This window comes from Malaclemys terrapin, chromosome 7, assembly GCF_027887155.1.
Source record: "Malaclemys terrapin pileata isolate rMalTer1 chromosome 7, rMalTer1.hap1, whole genome shotgun sequence".
In the NCBI taxonomy this organism is placed as follows: Eukaryota; Metazoa; Chordata; order Testudines; family Emydidae; genus Malaclemys; species Malaclemys terrapin.
In genome coordinates, this window is record NC_071511.1 from 74,175,540 (window position 1) to 74,194,771 (window position 19,232).

At 40.0% G+C, this 19,232-nt stretch overlaps 1 protein-coding gene across 2 annotated transcripts in view; it reads right to left on the reverse strand.

The window, feature by feature from the left end:
• The window catches only part of PARG (poly(ADP-ribose) glycohydrolase), a 115,354-nt gene that overhangs the window by 35,658 nt on the left and 60,464 nt on the right, over positions 1–19,232 (reverse strand). For both annotated transcript variants that reach the window (XM_054035358.1, XM_054035357.1), the window contains exon 10: positions 2,216–2,295. In XM_054035358.1, coding sequence (XP_053891333.1) covers positions 2,216–2,295 — 80 coding nt within the window. The remainder of the gene's footprint in view (positions 1–2,215; positions 2,296–19,232) is intronic.

Below are 19,232 nucleotides of genomic sequence, written 5' to 3' on the forward strand. Positions count from 1 at the left end.
AATGCAATTACCTATACACAAAAAGTTACATGCACGGGTCACATTCTACTCTTGACCTGTGTGAATAACATCTATTGACATCAATGAGACTTTGGTGGGTATATTAAGGATAGGATGTGGTACTACTAGTTTGCATGGTGGAAGAATAAGTCAAAAGAATGACTGAGTCAGATAAAACGGGAACCTTTTTTAGGCCCAAGTATGGAAGTAGTTTTTTAAATGCCATTTTGCACCTGAATACCTTAAAAATGTCTTTTTAAAAAAACAAATGCTTCTGACTTGGTATGAGTTAGTTATGAAGGAAAATTAGTATTCTTTACATGTTAGAACAAATGATTTTCTAAAATAAAGTTTTAAGAGTAGAAAACATCATGATGTTTATATGGAGTATGCCATCAGAAATTCTTTAACACCAGACCAAGATATGATACTTCAGATATAATTAAGATATATATTATATGAATGATTACTAAGGCTCTCTGTTTGTCATGGAGGTCACAGAAGTCAGGGATTCTGCAGCAGCTGGTATGGCTGACCCCAGGGCTACTCGAGCAACTGGCCCTGAGGCCAGTTGCTTGGGTGGCCTTGGGATAGCCACACCGTCCACTGCTGGAGCAGCTCTGCAGCTAGCTGCTTGGATGGCCCTGCAGGCAGTCGCACCAGACGCTGCTGTGGCGGCCCCGGGCAGTGGCTGATGCGGCTGGCCCCGGGGACCACCTGAGCAGTAGTCCCAGGGGTGGCAGGAGCAGCCACAGCTCAGGGGCTCCCAGCAGTGAACCTGGGGCAGCCAGAGCTACCGCTAGCTGCCCAGGACTTTCCTCCCTCCTCCAGCAGTGGCCAGAGCTGCCACTGGCTGCCCAGGGCTTTCCTCCCCCCATAGATTTAATCAGAGGTATTTACGCTATAAGTCATGGACAGGTCACAGGCCGTGAATTTTTGTTTTTTGCCTTTGACCTGTCCATGACTTTTACTAAAAATACCCATGATTAAATCTCGGCCTTAATGATTATGCATACAACTAGAGCATTATAGGTACATGTTTATTACAATGAGTGCTCAGCCATATACATGTATTTTTACAAGTTTATGTGAATGTGCAACCCCATGACAATGTAAGAAGCTTCGATTAAGCACACTTGATATATTAACTTGAATCTCAGATAGCTTATATAATCTTACTGGAGTGTCCAGCTACACAAATGCATTCTGAGCATCATCCTGCTAGGTGGCTGCATGCCTTAAAATCCAATTAAGTTCCACGGGAGTTAAGGGAGCCCAATATCTCGCTGGGTTGCTCATTTAGTGGGTTTATTTTAAACGTGGGTCAGCTCTCTTATGAGCTTTTGGGGGAAGAAGGGGATAGAAGTGTTTGGGGAAAAATGAAAAAAGCTGCATTATTGCAATATCAGAGCTGAGATTTTGGATGCACTTAAGCCAGTAAATTCAAAGTTATAGTTCCCTGGAAACCATTATTTTGACAGTGAGTGTGTATTTATATGCTTCTAACTGCTGCTATGTGCGTGAGTGCTCTCTCTCTCTTTTTATGGACAAGAAAGAGAATGGCAGTTAGCAGCATATGGAATAATTAAGATAATATATATATTTCAATTACTGAATATTCTACTAACTGCTATGCTCTCGCATATTAGAGAAACAAAGTGGCCGAGGTAAAAATCTTTTATTGGACCAACTTCTGTTGGTGAGAGAGACAAGCTTTCGAGCCACACAGAGCTCTTCTTCAGGTGTGGGAAAGGTACTCCTAGCTGAAGAAGAGCTCTGTGTGGCTCAAAAGCTTGTCTTTCTTACCAACAGAATTTTATCGAATAAAAATTATTACCTCACCTACTTTGTCTTTCTAATATCCTGGCACCGACACAGCTACAACTATACTGCATCCTCTCACATACACATACACAAAGTGTTAAAGTAAGTGTGTGTGAGAAAGAGAGAGCACGCGTGCGCATGTGCATGGCAGTTAGCATCTTACATAATAATTCAACACTTTATATATTCTGTACCTCAGTGCAAAGCTACAGTTCCTGTGGGAACCAGTATTTTCAATTTCTTGACTTCTTTGTTCAAAACCTTCTCCATAACATTGTATTGCTACAGATTTTTCCATTTATTATACATTCTTTATGTGTTTGCTTTGCAGCTCAAACTAAGCTGCATTTTTCACAGCATTCAAAAGAAATGAACTAATAAGAGGATATACTTTTTTCTGTGACTCTTCTAAAGTAGCAGAAAAGGGTTTTAAGCTTCTCAGGCTTCCTTGGTGACCGCCCTTCAAACAATCTGAATAAAAAGAAAGATATAAAAGTGATTGAATTAGTTTCAATGGCACACAGAGTAATAATTAAGCTGTTTAATAACAGTGATCTGATTGGATTTTGAAAGTAATAGAGGCTTCTCTAGATGTTTAATAAGATAAAAGTGTCACACTCATTTAAGTTGAAAAGTAACATGGAAAACAAATGTGATTTCTCTGTTCAAAGAGGGCTGTAAATCAGAGGTTAGTTACATAATTTTCTCTCCTTATCAATTAGTACTACTTACACAGACTAGTTAAAATCCACTTTGCCTGCATAAAGCCCAAATACGTTAGCCTTAAGCAGATGAAGTAGAGAGACTGAGAAAAAAAAAATTCATCCAACAACTAAGTGTCAGGTTCCAAGGCCCCTCCACAGCCATTATTCCAGTCTACAAGCTCGAAACCACAGACCTTCCACAGCATTTGTATGGGATGTGGATATACAGCCTTCCCCTGGCCTGCCCTCAGTGTTGTATTTACATGCTGGTCTATGCAGGCTGAGTGCAGAGATCTTTTCAGTAGCACCTTGGGGGCATGAGGCATACTTGCATGGTTGCTCAGCCAGTGGACAGCCTTGGGGAACCTCTACAGAGTTTAAGTGGTGCAGATAGCCTTGCACTGGCCCTCCAGAGTGGGGTTAATTTAATCCCACTAGTATTAAGTGGCTCAAACAAAAAATTATTTTGGTTGATTAATTAAATGCAAGAATACTACCATCCTTATTTTAAAGGGAAAAAAATCCTTAATGAGATAATGGTACACAACTAAAACTTCAGATCTCCTTGTAATCTTCAGTCCTCCAAGCCACTAAACCTTTTAATATGTTATCAGTTTCCTTAGAAATAGGTGCCCTTAGAACTAGAAGTTCAGAGAAATCTGTTAAAAAAAACCTATAAATATATTTTTCTGTTTTTCCTCCACTACATTATTATTTATATTGCAAAAGCACCCAAAATATACCAGGAGTTGTAAAGACATACAGGAAGACAGTCCCTGCCCCTAGAAACACCTCTAATTTTTCTCAGAGAAGTATTCCCCACAGATTTCAGTAGGACTATTCAGGTGAGAAAAGTTACATGTTTGTTTGCAGGATTGGATCCTAAAATGAAAAAAGGCAGATGACAAGTGAGGAAAAGGCATACAAAATACAAACAAAGTGGTCAATGTAACAAAGGGCATATGTTTCACTAGTTCTTTTTCATTCTATTTGGTTTGTAATATACAGATCATCTACAACTACTCCTCAACCTAGCCATGGTTAGTTCCTTCAAAATGCAATACAATATACATAAACTACCCCAATTGCTCTAGCATTGGTAAGTTTATAACAGGAGCTTGTAAGAGGACAGTTGTGGATAACAAATCCCTTACATGATAATAAATAAAAAGTAAGTTATCCTCAACTGCCAAATTAGCTACTCATCTATGCATGACTCACTCATTCCCTAACCTGGGTTAATTAGAACCACATGTCCCACTGCCTCCCACTCCTCAAATGCCCCCTTGTGCTACCATGGACCACAAAATGAAAGAAAGGACTAATATATAAAAGATAACATATGGAGATATACCTATCTCATAGAACTGGAAGGGACCCTGAAAGGTCATCAAGTCCAGCCCCCTGCCTTCACTAGCAGGACCAAGTACTGATTTTGCCCCAGATCCCTAAGTGGTCCTCTCAAGGATTGCACTCACAACCCTGGGTTTAAGGAGGCCAATGCTCAAACCACTGAGCTATCCCTCCCCACAGCAGAAGCCCTTGGGGCTTAAGATCTCATTTCTGAAAACCATTCTTAAAGTATAGCAAAATTGGTTGGGAATGGGAATGCAAAGTGACTGAAATAAACTCCTTATTTGCTTCTAGCAACCAGAATCTGCCATCTCCGTGTTTCCTTACTGCTAACTAAAAACTGGCACCAAGGCCAATGTTTGTTCCACAGAAAAGCTGGTAAAGCATTTCTTGGACAACAACCTCATCCCTACAAGACTAAATACACCATTTCATAAAGAGACAGATCTGAGCTCATGTACATCTACAAATTCAGAAAATGGCAAACCCAACACAAACTCAATATTTTAAATTAGAGATGAATTAACTCACCGAAATATTTTAAGAGACCATAAATTTGGGGAATTTTGTTTGTTTGTTTGTTTTTGAGAACTGAAAAACCAGAAGTTTCCAATATGTCATTCTGTACCTGGAGCCACGTGGGTGGACACAGGGGCTTGTGCAGAATCCCATTGGAGTCAATCTGATTCCACACAAACACAAGGGTCTACCCATACAGATCCAACAGCAGGACTGGGACCAATATTAGCACACACTTTGTCCCTTGCACTTAAAACGCAGAATTTAAAAGCAGCACAAATTATGGAGTCTACCTTCTTTTCTCCAAGCTCAGGATTGACAAATATTGATGGGAGAAGATTACACTGATATTGTTATTACTTTGCTCGTCCATTTCAAAATTCTTTCATGAACTTAGTGCTCATGAAAGGTACCAGACTGACAATCGTGGAAACTAGAATCTATCTACAGAAGAGCTACAGCATGGGCAGCAGGAATGCAAGCTTCTCTATGTTATACCATTAATACTTTTGAACTCTGAATTGTAGAGATCACGTCTGGGGTGAAAAATTCATTTGCTTGTTATATCTATTCCAGGCTTGGGATGTCTGATGAGATTGCCAACAAGAACACCAATTAGTCCTATTTACAAGGATTTTGTAATGTTAACAAAAGAAACCTGTCCTCTGGGAATTGCAGCTGAAACTACTAACTCATTACATACTGGCTGCCTGGACTAGCAGATATTAAAGACTGTGGTTTTTGTTTTGTTACTGATCTGGACTGGACTGGCACTAGGAACCAAGAAGTGAAAAGCTGCAAATCCAAATCCCAATACCCTCAGCCATCCAACTCCTCCAGACAAAACTGAATTTTATCTACTTACACTTGTAATAATCATGTTAGGAATGAAAATAATGTAACATTGTCCTTCAGAAATTTCATTGCATGCGGAAGACACCACCAGCTACCCTTTCTTCTGGATTAAGAAACAAAACAAAACCAAGAAAAGCTCTACTTTAAATTACCTAGAGGGCTATTACTGACATATAGAAATCCATTTATGAAAATCTAAGTTATAAAAAGAAACTTCCATACTTTTAGCTATTAAGTGAATGAATTCTTTCAGTGTTAACCAAAATACTATTTTTACTGAATCCTCTAGCTTCCAATAACCTGCACTTGTATTGCTTAATTTGGTTTCCTATAAAATGACATGGCATTGTTATTGGTAACACATAATGCAATTTGTCTGGAGGGGAGAACATAGGGGGCTTTGGAAGCAATATGCCTTGAGTAAGAAGTTCACTAAAAGATGTCAGATACAGTAGAAGCCCTTGGGGCTTAAGATCTCATTTCTGAAAACCATTCTTAAAGTATAGCAAAATTGGCTGGGAATGGGAATGCAACGTGACAGAATGTTATTCATCCACTTCCACATAGCGCAAAGACAATCCTGCTTCAAAAGCAGAAAGCTTTAGGTGAATTCAGCCTTCTAGTATTGAAATGGGTTAGATTTTTCATATTTAGAAAAGACTTACGTAAGAACTATGTGAAGAGGGCGTATTCAATGTGAACAGATTAATTTTACTGGGAAATTATTATTCAATAAAAAAATTAATTGGGATGGGGGAAGAGAAGGGAAGGTTAGCCTCTAGTCCTGGTTTCACTAATCTGAGGGTTGGGGGGGAAGAGAAACCTGTAAACAAGGACTTCAGGAAAACAAATTTTACTTGTACCCCCCATTTTAAAATGGTGTTACTGCAGGCACTAATAAAGTACAGAGCTTGCAGAGCTAAGGAGGCAAGTATAAGCAGCAAATCAAAGCAGCAAAATAAAAATAAATTAGGTATGTGTTAAAGGTTTTTCCTCTAAAACCTTGTAATTTTATTTTAATGTTTGTGCCCTTTATCTGAGACAGGGCAAGACTAATAATGCGCACACTAGACTTTTTCTTCTTCTTCAATTTAAATTGAAATAATGTTTAGGTTGCAAATAAATTTGTTAATCTCAACCAAATGTTCAATGGATGGCTGTCCACCTCACAAAGCCAACCATGATTCAGCATAACAGACAGCTCCTGTATAGGAAAAGCCAAGCACTGGAATAGCAGTCCTCAGTGTTGGCCTAACTTTCCCACTGAAGTAAATGGGATTTTTATCATTGATTTCAATGGAGTGGAGTTCAGGCCAACGCAGAGCATCTTTTCAGAAGTATTTGGGTGGATTTCCTAAACATGAGAGACTTGCTAATCATCAAATGGACCCTTTTGGCCTTAGAATCTATGAACTGATTTCCTATTTCCTTCTCCCAGTTCCAGTATTTTTTTCCATTCTTAAAGCAATGGAGAGTTATATTTACAATCAAGAAGTTCATGTATATAAAATATTTTTTTCTTTGAGTTTCCAATCTAATTGTTTATATTTAAGATAAAGCCTTCATTATTAGAGCTTTTTTCCATGGCGATAAGTGGAAAAAAGGATTTCATGGGCAAAGGCTAGTTAGATGAGAATATAAATCAGTGCATCTCCCTAAGCCAGTGGTCCCATACTTACTTGTGAATAAAGATGTAACCCTGACACTAGCCCCAAATCCATGCCCACTCCAATCAGAATAATTCTGAATTCATCACAATTAATGTTGGTTCAAATCAAAGAGTTTCACAAAATGAAGTCTTGGAGTGGCAATTTAAGTGGGGGGGAAAAAAAACCCACAATGAGTGAAAATACTGGATGAATATGCTATGATTCATTTCATAATCTTGTAGGCTTATTATTAGTGAGTTTGTCAATACAGATCTAAAATATGGTATAGCAGCCATACTTTTTTAAATCACTTAGCAATACAAAACATAGAATGAGAGAAACATTTTGGTTCTTTGCAATGTTGAGACAGTTAGGTCAGGAAACTTCTATTCATCTGAGGCTCAAACATCTCTAGAAACTCAGGGCCTGATTCAAAGGCAATGGAAGTGAGTGAAAAGGTTCCTATTTTTTATAGTGATCCTCGGCTAAGCCCCTAAACCAGGGGTCGGAAACCTTTCAGAAGTGGTGTGCGGAGTCTTCATTTATTCACTCTAATTTAAGGTTTCGTGTGCCAGTAATACATTAATGTTTTTAGATGGTCTCTTTCTATAAGTCTATAATATATAACTAAACTATTGTTGTATGTAAAGTAAATAAGGTTTTTAAAATGTTTAAGAAGCTTTATTTAAAATTAAAATTAAAATGCAGAGCCCCCCGGACTGGTGGCCTGGACCCGGGCAGTATGAGTGCCACTGAAAATCAGCTCGCGTGCCGCCTTTGGCACGCATGCCATAGGTTGCCAACCTCTGCCCTAAACCCTTACGTTTATCAGTTTATGAAAATGCATCCAAATGTAATATCAGTATGCAGTTTAGTTCATTTTTTTTTCAGTGTCCAAAGATTAAATGATCAATTTAGAAAACTTCCAAACTGCATTAAAGTAGACCTGCATGCAGAAGGAAGGAACAGGGGAGGGAAGGAGATATATGCCTTTTTTTTTTTTTTTTTTTTTTGCAACATTGTGATGAATGAAGATCTGAAAGATTTTTGGGGTTTTAAAGTGTTTCACATTTTAAAAGAAATTACATTGCTGGAGGGTTCCTTGAATGACTACAGAACTAGCTGGATTATAATATCAAAAGCAAGCATGAAATCTTCATGAAAAAAACCCCAAACCAATGTACAAACAACCTTTTAGGACTTCCCTATAAATTATAAAGCAGCAGGTCATTTTTATGGCTGTAAGCTTATTACCATAGTAATAGAGAGTGAGCGTTTCAACAGCACACACCATTGCCCTAACCAAGCTTCCACTGAAGTTGGTGGGAGTTTTACAATGAACTTCAATTGGAATAGAATTAGGACAATGATGAATGCTTCTGAATATCCTGCCCAAAAATTTATTGGAGAGCTAAATCTCAAATTACATCTATATTAATACGTACACCCAAATCTTAACATACACTAAACAGTCTCAGTTTATTAATTAATTAGTTTCCAAAAACAATTTAAATCCACCTACTTTTTCTTCCCACACCAGACTAGTCTGCAAGGTGCTCAAAAGGGCTGTAAGGTCAGCCACCTTCCACACATGACAAGCCAAAGGCCCTATTTTCAGAGGTGCAGAGATCCACATTTTCCCATTGACTTCAATCTGAGTTTAGGTGCTTAGAACCTCTGAAAAAAATAATCAGACCCTAGAGTTCATTCTCTGTCTGAGAACGCGAACCTATTCCAGAGCCAAGTTTTCAATTGCAAGAGCAGAGCTTTTTTTCCCTGAAGGCAGGGGATAGGAGATGGACTAAAAAACACACAAATATTTTCTCTAAATAAATACAACATTCCCTACTCAGTCCAAACAACACATGAACAAATCATGTCTCAATTGTATGATGCATATCAGGGCTGGCTCTACTGTTTTTGCCGCCCCAAGCAGCGCACCGAATTGCCGCCGCAGACAGCGGGGGAAGTCCGTGTGCCGTTAGGGCGGCACGTGCATTTCCGTAGCAGCGGCAATTCGGCGGCAGCTTCTGGAAGACAGAAGCTGCCGCTGAATTGCCGCTGCGGGCAGCTGAACATAGAAGCTGCTGCTGAATTGCCGCCGCCACGGAAACACGCGTGCCACCGTAACGCACACGGACGGCCCCCGCTGTCTGCGACGGCAATTCGGCACGCTGCTTGGGGTGGCAAAAACACACGGACTGCCGCCCCTTGCAGATTGCCGCCCCAAGCACCTGCTTGGAATGCTGGTGCCTGGAGCCGGCCCTGATGCATATACACTTAAGTATCTTTCAAATCTCCAACATGGAGACAAAGCATTAATAGAAATTGCTAGAACACTGGGAAAACATGAAGACATTTGTACAACCACCTTGAGCATCAACTGTCTCTACACAGAACCAGAAATATCAAATATTAATTTAATGGTGAGGACTCATTAATATCTGTACTTGCTAACATGAAGCTTTAAGTGAATTGGTCAATATGCAACATTATGGAAACATTTATTTCAAATACAAAGTTTTGTAGTTTTAAAAAGAATAGGTTTAGTTACGGCATGATGCATATTAACTGGATTTTTTCTTGAGCTCTTTATGGCAAGACCACAAAAAAGCAATTCCCTGAGTGGAATGTAGATTATCAATTTACCAATATAAGAATCCAAGGCAAGAAACCATTAATACAAATTTTAAGAATTCATCCAACTAAACTGCACTGTAAATCAAACTCAAAGCACTGCAAGCCCCATTTTAAATTGAAGTAATTGATAAATTACTTGCAACTGCATATTTTCATCCAGTAAGCCACTTTTGCTTTGTGCAAGAATTCTGTCACACTGCCACACAGCTACTTCAATTTAGTGAGGAGACAGATGCAAAAAGTCTGCTGAGCTGACCACTGAGGCAACCTACGATTTATCTTTGACCTTCTAGCTTCTAAGCAAATGCAGCAGGATTGCTAATCAAATTGAAGCCCTTTATATTTAGGTATTCTGAGGAACCAAAGAACAGGCAGGAGTGAAGGTCAATAATAAAAGTAAGCAGACTTGGGGGAGCAATATAACAAGATATTCAGTTAACATTAGCTGCCAAACAAAATGTTCTTTCTGATTTAATCTTCAACTGTTTTCAGTGTTTATGTTCTGAATATAAATCCTACACTTGATAAGAAAAAACATAAAAAATTACAGTGGTTATGTTCCAACTAGGGCTGTCAAGCAATTAATAAAATTAATCGCGATTAATCGCACAAATAAAATTAATCATGATTAATGACAGTTAAACAATAATAGAATACCATTTATTTAAATATTTTTGGATGTTTTCTACATTTTTCAAATATGCTGATTTCAATTACAACATAGAACACAAAGTATACAGTGCTCACTTTACATTTATTTTTGATTATAAGTATTTGCACTGTAAAAAAACCAAAACAAACACAGCAAAAGGTTGATTTTCTGTTTTGGTGGTTCAGTTCTGTAGTTTCCACATAGGAGTGTTGCTCTTTTAAAACTTCTGAAAGCATGCTCCACACCTTGTCCCTCTCTGCTTTTGGAAAGCACTTCAGATTCTTAAACCTTGGGTCAAGTGCTGTAGCTATCTTTAGAAATCTCACATAGGTAGCTTCTTTGCGTTTTGTCAAATCTGCAGTGAAAGTGTCCTTAAAATGGACAACATGTGCTGTGTCATCATCCAAGATTACTATAACATGAAATATAGGGCAGAATGCACGTAAAACAGAGCAGGGGACATACAATTCTCCCCCAAGGAGCTCAGTCACAAATTTAATTAACACTTTTTTTTTTTTTTAAACGATCATCATCAACATGGAAGCATGTCCACTGGAATGGTGGCCGAAGCATGAAAGGGCATACGAATGTTTAGCATATCTGTCATGTAAATACCTTGCAATGCTGGCTACAAAAGTGCCATGCAAATGCCTGTTCTCACTTTCTGGTGACATCGTAAATAAGAGGGCAGCATTATCATCTGTAAATGTAAATTTGTTGTCTAAGTGATTGACTGAACAAGAAGTAGGACCGAGTGGACTTACATAGGCTCTGAAGTCTTACATTGGCTCTGAAGTTTTACATTATTTTGTTTCTGAGTGCAGTTATGTAACAAAAAAATTACATTTGTAAGTTGCACTTTCACAACAAAGACAGTACTTGTCTGAGGTGAATTGAAAAATACTATTTCTTTTATCATTTTTACAGTGCAAATATTTATAATCAAAAACAAAATACACTTTGATTTCAATTACAACATATAACATAATATATATATGAAAATGTAGAAAAACATCCAAAATATTTAATAAATTTCAATTGGTATTCTATTTTTTAACAGTGAGATTAAAATTGCGATTAATCATGATTAATTTTTTGTTAATTGCATGAGTTAACTGCGATTAATCGACAGCCAAAGTTCCAATATATTAGTGTGCCACAAAAATATATAATATGACAGAGTACGTGGCGGGATAGCGATAGTGGTGAGGAGTATTTAAAATAAACAATTTCAATATTATATGGTTAGAAACAAAGAATATTTTAAAAACTGTCTTTAATTTTACACTTTGCTTAAAATTTTGATTTGACTGAAAAAAATGAAATCTCGTGATGTCATTTTTAGTGTTTATTGTGTAATTACTTCTACATAGAATTTACAACTTTACAATTTGTTTACTAGTAAACTTCTCCCACACCCCAACTGTTAGGTCTGCAAACTGCAGCCCCAGTTCAGGAAAGTACTTAAAAGTATGCTCAATGCAAGCAGTGGACAAAGCAGGCGGCTGCCAAACAATGTTATAAGGGAGCACTGCGCAACTTTACAAGAGCATGTTCCCTAATTGATCAGCAACGTAACAATGAAACAGTGTTAACCGTGACGACTTTAAGTGAGGAGTTACTGTATCTTGGTTCAGTTTCCTGACATATTTTATAGACCTTTCATGGCAAAAATATTTGAAATATAGTGGGTCATCATGTCAATGCAGGTATATTAAATGTTGTAACATTACATTATTTGCTACAAAAAACTGACAGGGCATGGATTTTGTCTAATGGAAAGAAGTTGAACCTTTGAAGTAAATGGTTCTGAAAATGTTGTCTGTTTCATTAAATCAGAACAAAATCATTTAATTTTTAAATTTGGAATTCAGGCAAAAACGGGATCCAAATTCATAGATTTTTTTTTAAGGCCAGAAGGGACCCTTTTGATCATCTATTCCAATCTTACTTCCTACATAACAAAGGCCATAGAATTTCATCCAGTAATCTCTGCATCAAGATCATATCTTGTGGCTAATCTACAGTATATTTTTTAGAAAGATATCCAATATTCATTGGAGTAATGCAGATTCCACCACATCAAGAGGTGAAAGTAAGCCGGTCCAGTCTGGTGTACCGGCAAGAGCTGGTGCGCCGTACCAGACCGGCTTCCCCAGGCCGGCAATTTAAAGGGCCTGGGGCTCCCAGCAGCGGCCAGAGCCCCAGGCCCTTTAAATTGCCACCAGAGCCCAACTGCTGGAGCCCCTGGGTAGTGGAGACGGCCGGGAGCCCCAGGACTTGGGCGGTGATTTAAAGTGCCTGGGGCTCCATTGAGGTAGCGGCGGCCAGGAGCCTCGGGCCCTTTAAATCACCATCCAAGCCCCGCTGCCAGAGCCCTGAGGTAGCAGTGGCGGGGCTCCGGCGGTGATTTAAAGGGCCAGGGGCTCCCAGCTGCCGCTACCGCAGTGGAGACCCAGGCCCTTTAAATCTCCACCAGAGCCCTGAGCCCCGGGGTAGCAACAGCAGCCAGGAGCCCCTGGGGTTCTGTTGGCGATTTAAAGGGCCCAGCGCTCCGCTGCAGTAGCGGTGGCTGGGAGCCCCAGGCCCTTTAAATCACTGCCGGAGCCCTGGGGCGCCACCGCTACCCCAGGGGCTCCGGTAGCGGGGTTCGGGCAGCGATTTAAAGGGCCCGGGGCTCTGGCTGCTGCGGGGAGCCCTGGGCTCTTTAAATCGCTGCCCGAGCCCCAGGGCTCCCAGCCACCTCTGCAGCTGATAGCTCTGGGTGTGATTTAAAAGCCCCACCTCTTGCAGTTGAGGCCACACCCCTTCTGGTTTAGGCCCCGCCCCCTGCTCAGGTCTCAGCTGTACTGGTAAGTCCTTTAAGTTACTTTCACCCCTGACCACATCCCTTGGTAAATTGTTCCAGTGGTTAATTACCCTCATAGTTAGAAATTTGCATTTTATGGCAAGAATGGCTCAAACATAAAATCTCAATATAAAATTTTCCATTCACAGATGCACGGTATTGAGTGTAATTCCATGAGATTTACATGTATCCAAACACACCAGTTATGGTTCCAAACAACCTCAATCTGTAAAGTTATCAGACAGTGCAATTGGAATTCTGCAGTCAACCTTATTCATCAAGAAAATAAATTGATCTCTGCTGATGCAGTTGAATATGAAATCAGATTACTCATGCTGTTTCCTGGATTTTAACATGCTCTCACAGTGGATGATGACATTTACTCCTGTCCAGAGGGTCAGCACATGGGGTATGTACCACCAAAGTCCTACTTAAGCCCTTAAAATGAGATTTAAAATGTAGGACTTAAATGGCGCTGGCCATCTGCATAAAGATCCATTTAATCCTTTGAGAATAATATGTTATTGGGACAAAGAAAGCAGCCATGCACATAAGGAATATTCACTTTTCCATTTCAAAAATATCAAAGGATACAACACATCTTTAAGCAAAAGTTCATTTGAATGCGTAGGCTGACCAATTACTTGAAGCCCAAATAATAAACTATTAGTTTTCATAGTCCATATTATTGGGTGGATCTGCTTAGGAGGTAAACTATTATGCTTGTATGTACTTCGTAAAGACTGATTTAAGTCTACATAGAGATACAAGGTGGGTTATGTAATATCTTTTATTGGACCAACTTCTGTTGGTGAGAGAGAGAAACTTTCGAGCCATATAGAGCTCTTCTGTGTGTTTCAAAAGGCTTCTCTCTTTCACCAACAGTTGGTCCAATAGAAGATACTACCTCATCCACCTTGTCTCTCTAATACCCTAGGACCAACATGGCTACAATGACACTTAAGTCTACATAGCTATTAAGAGCCTTATCCTTTACTATGCTAAGCACACTCAGATCCTACTGATGTCACTGGGAGATGTGGACACTCCACTCCACTCCACAAGGCCCTAAGAGAAAAACCAGGGGTCAAATGGGAAAACACTAACAATTTATAGACTAGGCTAACTAGTGAGCATAGAAGCACTTGCTTTCAACTATCATTGCCTATTTCTCTGAACTATGCAACTTGATTTCCGGTTCTTCCTCCTGCCCCGTCCCCCTGCCCCCAACAGAATTGCTTAAGGAAAACAGAAGTGTTTTCTCTTTTCAAAACCATCTTTTCTTTCACTCATTAAAAAGATTTGTTAGACTTCAATTTGCATTGCTATAAACATTTGCCTGAAACCTTTCAATAAGTATTCTGTCACATCAATAACATTATCTGACCTTTTCATTCAATTGTACTCCAAGCAACTTTAATCACATGCATCTCCAAGACCAAGGGTTCTCAACCTTTTTCTTCCTGAGGCCCCCCCGCAACATGCTATAAAAACTCCACGGCCCACCTGTGTCACAATCGCAGGTTTTCTGCACATAAAAGTCAGGGACAGCATTATGGGGTAGCAAGCAGGGCATCGCCTGGGGCCTGATGCCACAGGAGCCACCGCAAAGCTACATTGCTCAGGCTTCGGCTTCAGCCTCGGGTGGCGGGGCAGAGTCTGGTCTTCAAACCTATGCAGCAGGGCTTCAGCTTTCTGCCCTGGGCCCTGCTGGGCGGCCCCCCCGAAACCTGCTCGCAGCCCCCTAGGGGGCCTCGGACCCCGGTTGAGAACCAAAGTCCAAGACCACATACGGTTGTAAGCTTTTTGTATCAAATGTTTGGGAAAGTCAGGAGAATCTCTCTACAGAATATTTGCAGATTGCAATATTTCTTTATATCAGTGCAGCAAGTACCTTTGAAATGTTTCAGGCTAATAATAAAAGCAGTTAATTAGTATAGTGTTATCATTCTAGTCACCCTTAGGCAATAGGAGTTTATTTTTTTAAACAAATATTTTCTATTTACATTTTAACATATTTTGTGTTCCATCACAGATATTGATCAAGTTCTGTAAGATGAAATTGTGCTGGAATCAGTTATTGGTCAAAGCCATCATGAAGAACAAACAGCTACAATAAATGTTTGCTACTGTTATTTATATTCCCATCATCAAGTGAAATGGTCTCCACAACATTCTACTAGGGCTTTTGTGGACAACAGTATGTTGGACAGCTCTGAAGTTAACTGTCAACCACAGAGCATAGGATGGCAGTCTATAGAGATGTTTAGAAATGTAAAGAAATATAGAATTGGAAATTCTAATCTCCAATAAAAAAGATAAAACACAGCCATACTTGCTAGCATATGTGTAAGTTCTAGAGCCACAGTAAACACTTAAAAAATGGTAACTACAAAATAATGTAGCTGAATAAAATATTTTAAAAAAGCATCCAAGTGATTTGTAAACCTAAAGTCTCACTGAAAAATCAGGCTCCTAAATTTCTTAGAGTAAAATTTTCAGTAGTATTAATGTACAAGCTGATACAGATTTTAGTAAATTACCAATACAAGGTTTTTATGGAAAAACAGGTCTCAAATGGATTAATGATAAGAATGTTCTTTTACAGTGTCAAAATGTTACCCAACTAATTGATCTCTAATAATCCAGGTGATAATTCTGAGAAAACCTGTCATGATTCTGAGAAAACCTGAGAAAACCAAGCAGACTGCAAATTATCACTCTTCTGGTAATGCAAGAGGAAATGCAATTATCTAACGATATTATGTTTTCTAGTGAGGAAAAACCTCAGAGCAGACTTATACAAGTCAAACACACAAGGCACTGTGAAATAAATAGATTTGGTGGTGCTGTATTTTTTTTCCAGTTAATTAAGTAAATCCCACCTTTCTACATTAAAACCTGTCTTCTATTCCTCTCTTTACACAGAAAGTAGCTTAGAGGTTTGGGATTCCCCTTGGCCTCCAAGAGAAGAAACATACTATACTTCAACAATTTAACCTCACAGGCAATTTCTTCTCTTATTTACTGCAGACTATTAACTGTCACAGGTGGAAAATGCTGTCAACAAAACAGACAAAACCAGAGCACTGAACAACCTGATGCATAATTAGAAATTTATCTTTAAAACAAAGATTTTTTTCCACTAAGGTTTGAACATATATACATGGAGCAATGTAATTTTTGTTGGTCAATCCAATTGCAAACACTGCCCTCCCTTACTACACCCCCATAGAAGAGGCATTTCTTATTTCTGGGTTTTTCCCATGTTGGGTAAGTAAATTGGATCAAAGAAAATAATAGCAACTTATTTTTTTAAAGTTACTGGGAATCTTTTTTTTGTCTTAAGACCCTCAAATTTACACTAAGGAGCAAATCTTGCTCTTCCTGAAGTCAGAGGGAACTGTGGGAGCTCAGTAACTGAAAGTCAGGCTCTAGATCATAAGTTAGGCACCCAAAAATTGAGGCTTTCAAAATTAGTAGATACTTGAAAATTCTGGAGTAAAGGGATGTCTACACAGAAAAGAAAGACCTGCGGCTCGCCCAGGCCAGCCGACTCGGGCTGACGGGGCTTGGGTTGCAGAGGTGCTTCAGTGCTTTGTAGACTTCCGGGCTTGGGCTGGAGTCCGAGCTCTGGGACCCTCCCACAACGCAAGACCCTAGAGCCCAGGCTCCAACCCATGCCTGGAAGTCTACAAAGCAATGAAACAGCCCCACAGCCCAAGTCTCACAAGCCCGAGTCAGCTAGTATGGGCCAGCCGCAGGTGTCTAGCTGCTGTGAAGACATACTCTAAGTGACTTAACTCACTATATCACCCTGGGTTATATAAAAACCAGGAATAGAACCCAGAACTCAGTTTTTAAGCTTTAAGCATTAAACCAAATTCCCATTATCCAAATATTAGTTTGCTCTACTGATCATTATAAATAATATGATAAAGAACTGCTCAATATAGTTTTAGACTTTATTATAAAGAATACAAGATTTTTCATTTTAAAATTCAGACCACATTTTATAACCCAAATTCACATGTATATTTGTAAGTTCTACAGAAAATTACACATTTAAAAATAAACATTTCCATCCACAGTGAAGGTTAATAGAATACACAGCCACCATCCTAAGGGGGCAAAAAAATACTTAAAAGCAATATTCAGTTCTTTGCAATGAAATGTTGATGGTTAGGAGGTAACTGGAGCCACTTTTTATAGAAACAATATATATTCCTATTCCCTAACCAGATCACCTCAAATACACTGGATAATTTACTCCACAGAGAATACTCAATGCTATGAAATTGATGTTGTTTATGGTAAGAGACAATTGCATTATTGCTAAATCAGATTTCAGTTCCCCTGTATAAGTGTCTGTACAGTTTGTCCATTTCCTTTCCTATATTAAAAAAATCCATAAAAGATGCATATATCTTAACTAGTGTAAATTTTTTCCCATTTCCATTCACTAAAATAATTAGCTTAAAGATCCTGCCTGACATGGCTGGAGTTAAATTTAGGATACATATTGGCGGTATCAGTATTTTATATTGTCACTATTGAAAAAGTGCACCATAATTTAGATGCATTTTTTATATAACTTCATTTTACCCTCTCACTTGTGTGTCAAAAAATCTCTAGGTGTATGCTGTGTATGTACTGCTTTAAAATATGAAACTGAAGCCTATGATCTGAGCTAAGCCTATTTATGACTGGGGGCCCATGCGCTTTTAATTTGCTTAGTCTCTTGTTACAGGAAAACGGGGAAGGAACTACTGTAGGAGCATACCATAGCTAAGAGTCAACAGCTGCTAGCAGATCAGAACCACATAAGTAAAGTGTATGAGCTCTTGACAAGCCACTCAACCCCTCTCACAGTTATCCGGAAAACTAATTTGAGAAGAAAGCTTATTTTACCTTCATAACCTGCTTCAAACTCAATTTTATTTAAAAACTGCCCAAATATAATGAAGGGGCTTCCCAAAGTGTAGGAATTTAAGAGGCAAGTCTGATAACTCTCAATAGGAACAACAGGCAAACTCAACAGTAGTATCACAATCACTACAAACCCTCGTGACAGAGACCATTCTCATCTACAATCCTCACACAAAAGTAGTGAAACTGAAGAACAAAAGGTTCAGCCATGCATGTTTTATTTCTTTATTTTACAAGAGAGTGAATGAGGAGAAATATTTTGTTCCCCAAAAGGTGCTAGATCGGGGTGAGCAAACTACAGCCCATGGGCCAGAACCAGCCCCTCATGGCTTTGGTTCCGGCCCACAGGATTGCCACCCCCGTGGCGCTGCTCCTGGAAGTGGCCAGCACCACGTCCCTGTGGCCCCTGGGAGATGGGGGAGAACAAAGGGCTCCACACACTGCCCTCTGCCCCAGGGGCCGCAGGGACATAGTGCCAGCTGCTTCCAGGTTCGGCGGCGCGGAGCAGCGGCAGGCAGGGAGCCTGCCTTAGCAGTGTGGCGCCGCTGCCACCCCGGAGCCGCTCCAGGTAAGTGGCGCCAGGCTGGAGCCCACACCCCGAACCCCTCCTGCACCCCTCACCCCAACCCCCTGCACTGAGCCCCCTGCTGCACCCCAACCCCCTACTCTGATCCCCCTCCTGCACCCCAACCTCCTGTCCTGAGCCCCCTCCCGCACTCTGCACCTGCACCCCAACCCCCTACCCTGATCCCCCTTCCTGCACCCCAAAACCCTGCCTTGAGCCCCCAACCTCCCCTCAGGCCCCTCCTGCACTCCACACCTCTCCTTGCACCCCAACCCCTTGCCCTGAGCCCCTTCCGGCACACCACACCCCCTAAATACACACACACATACCACACTCCCTCCCTCCTGCACTCCAACCTCTTGCCTCAGTCCTGTGTGCAATTTCCCCACCCAGATGTGGCCCTCAGGCCAAAAAGTTTGCCCACCCCTGTGCTAGATAGATAAACCCCGGACACAACTCAGATTCTCTATCTAGTCACAGAACAGATACACCACGAGCAGAAGCAGCATAAGTTTCTTCAGCTACCCTAACAATGTGCCTCAACTATGTTCTAGAAGGATCACCTTTAGGATTGAAAAATGCAGTTCATTCTCTAAGCACAGTCGGTGCTTGACCTCTCTGCAGAGTCTATCAACAAGGGTGTCACACAATAAACTTAATAACTATTTATTTTGTGATGGCATTTCAACCATAA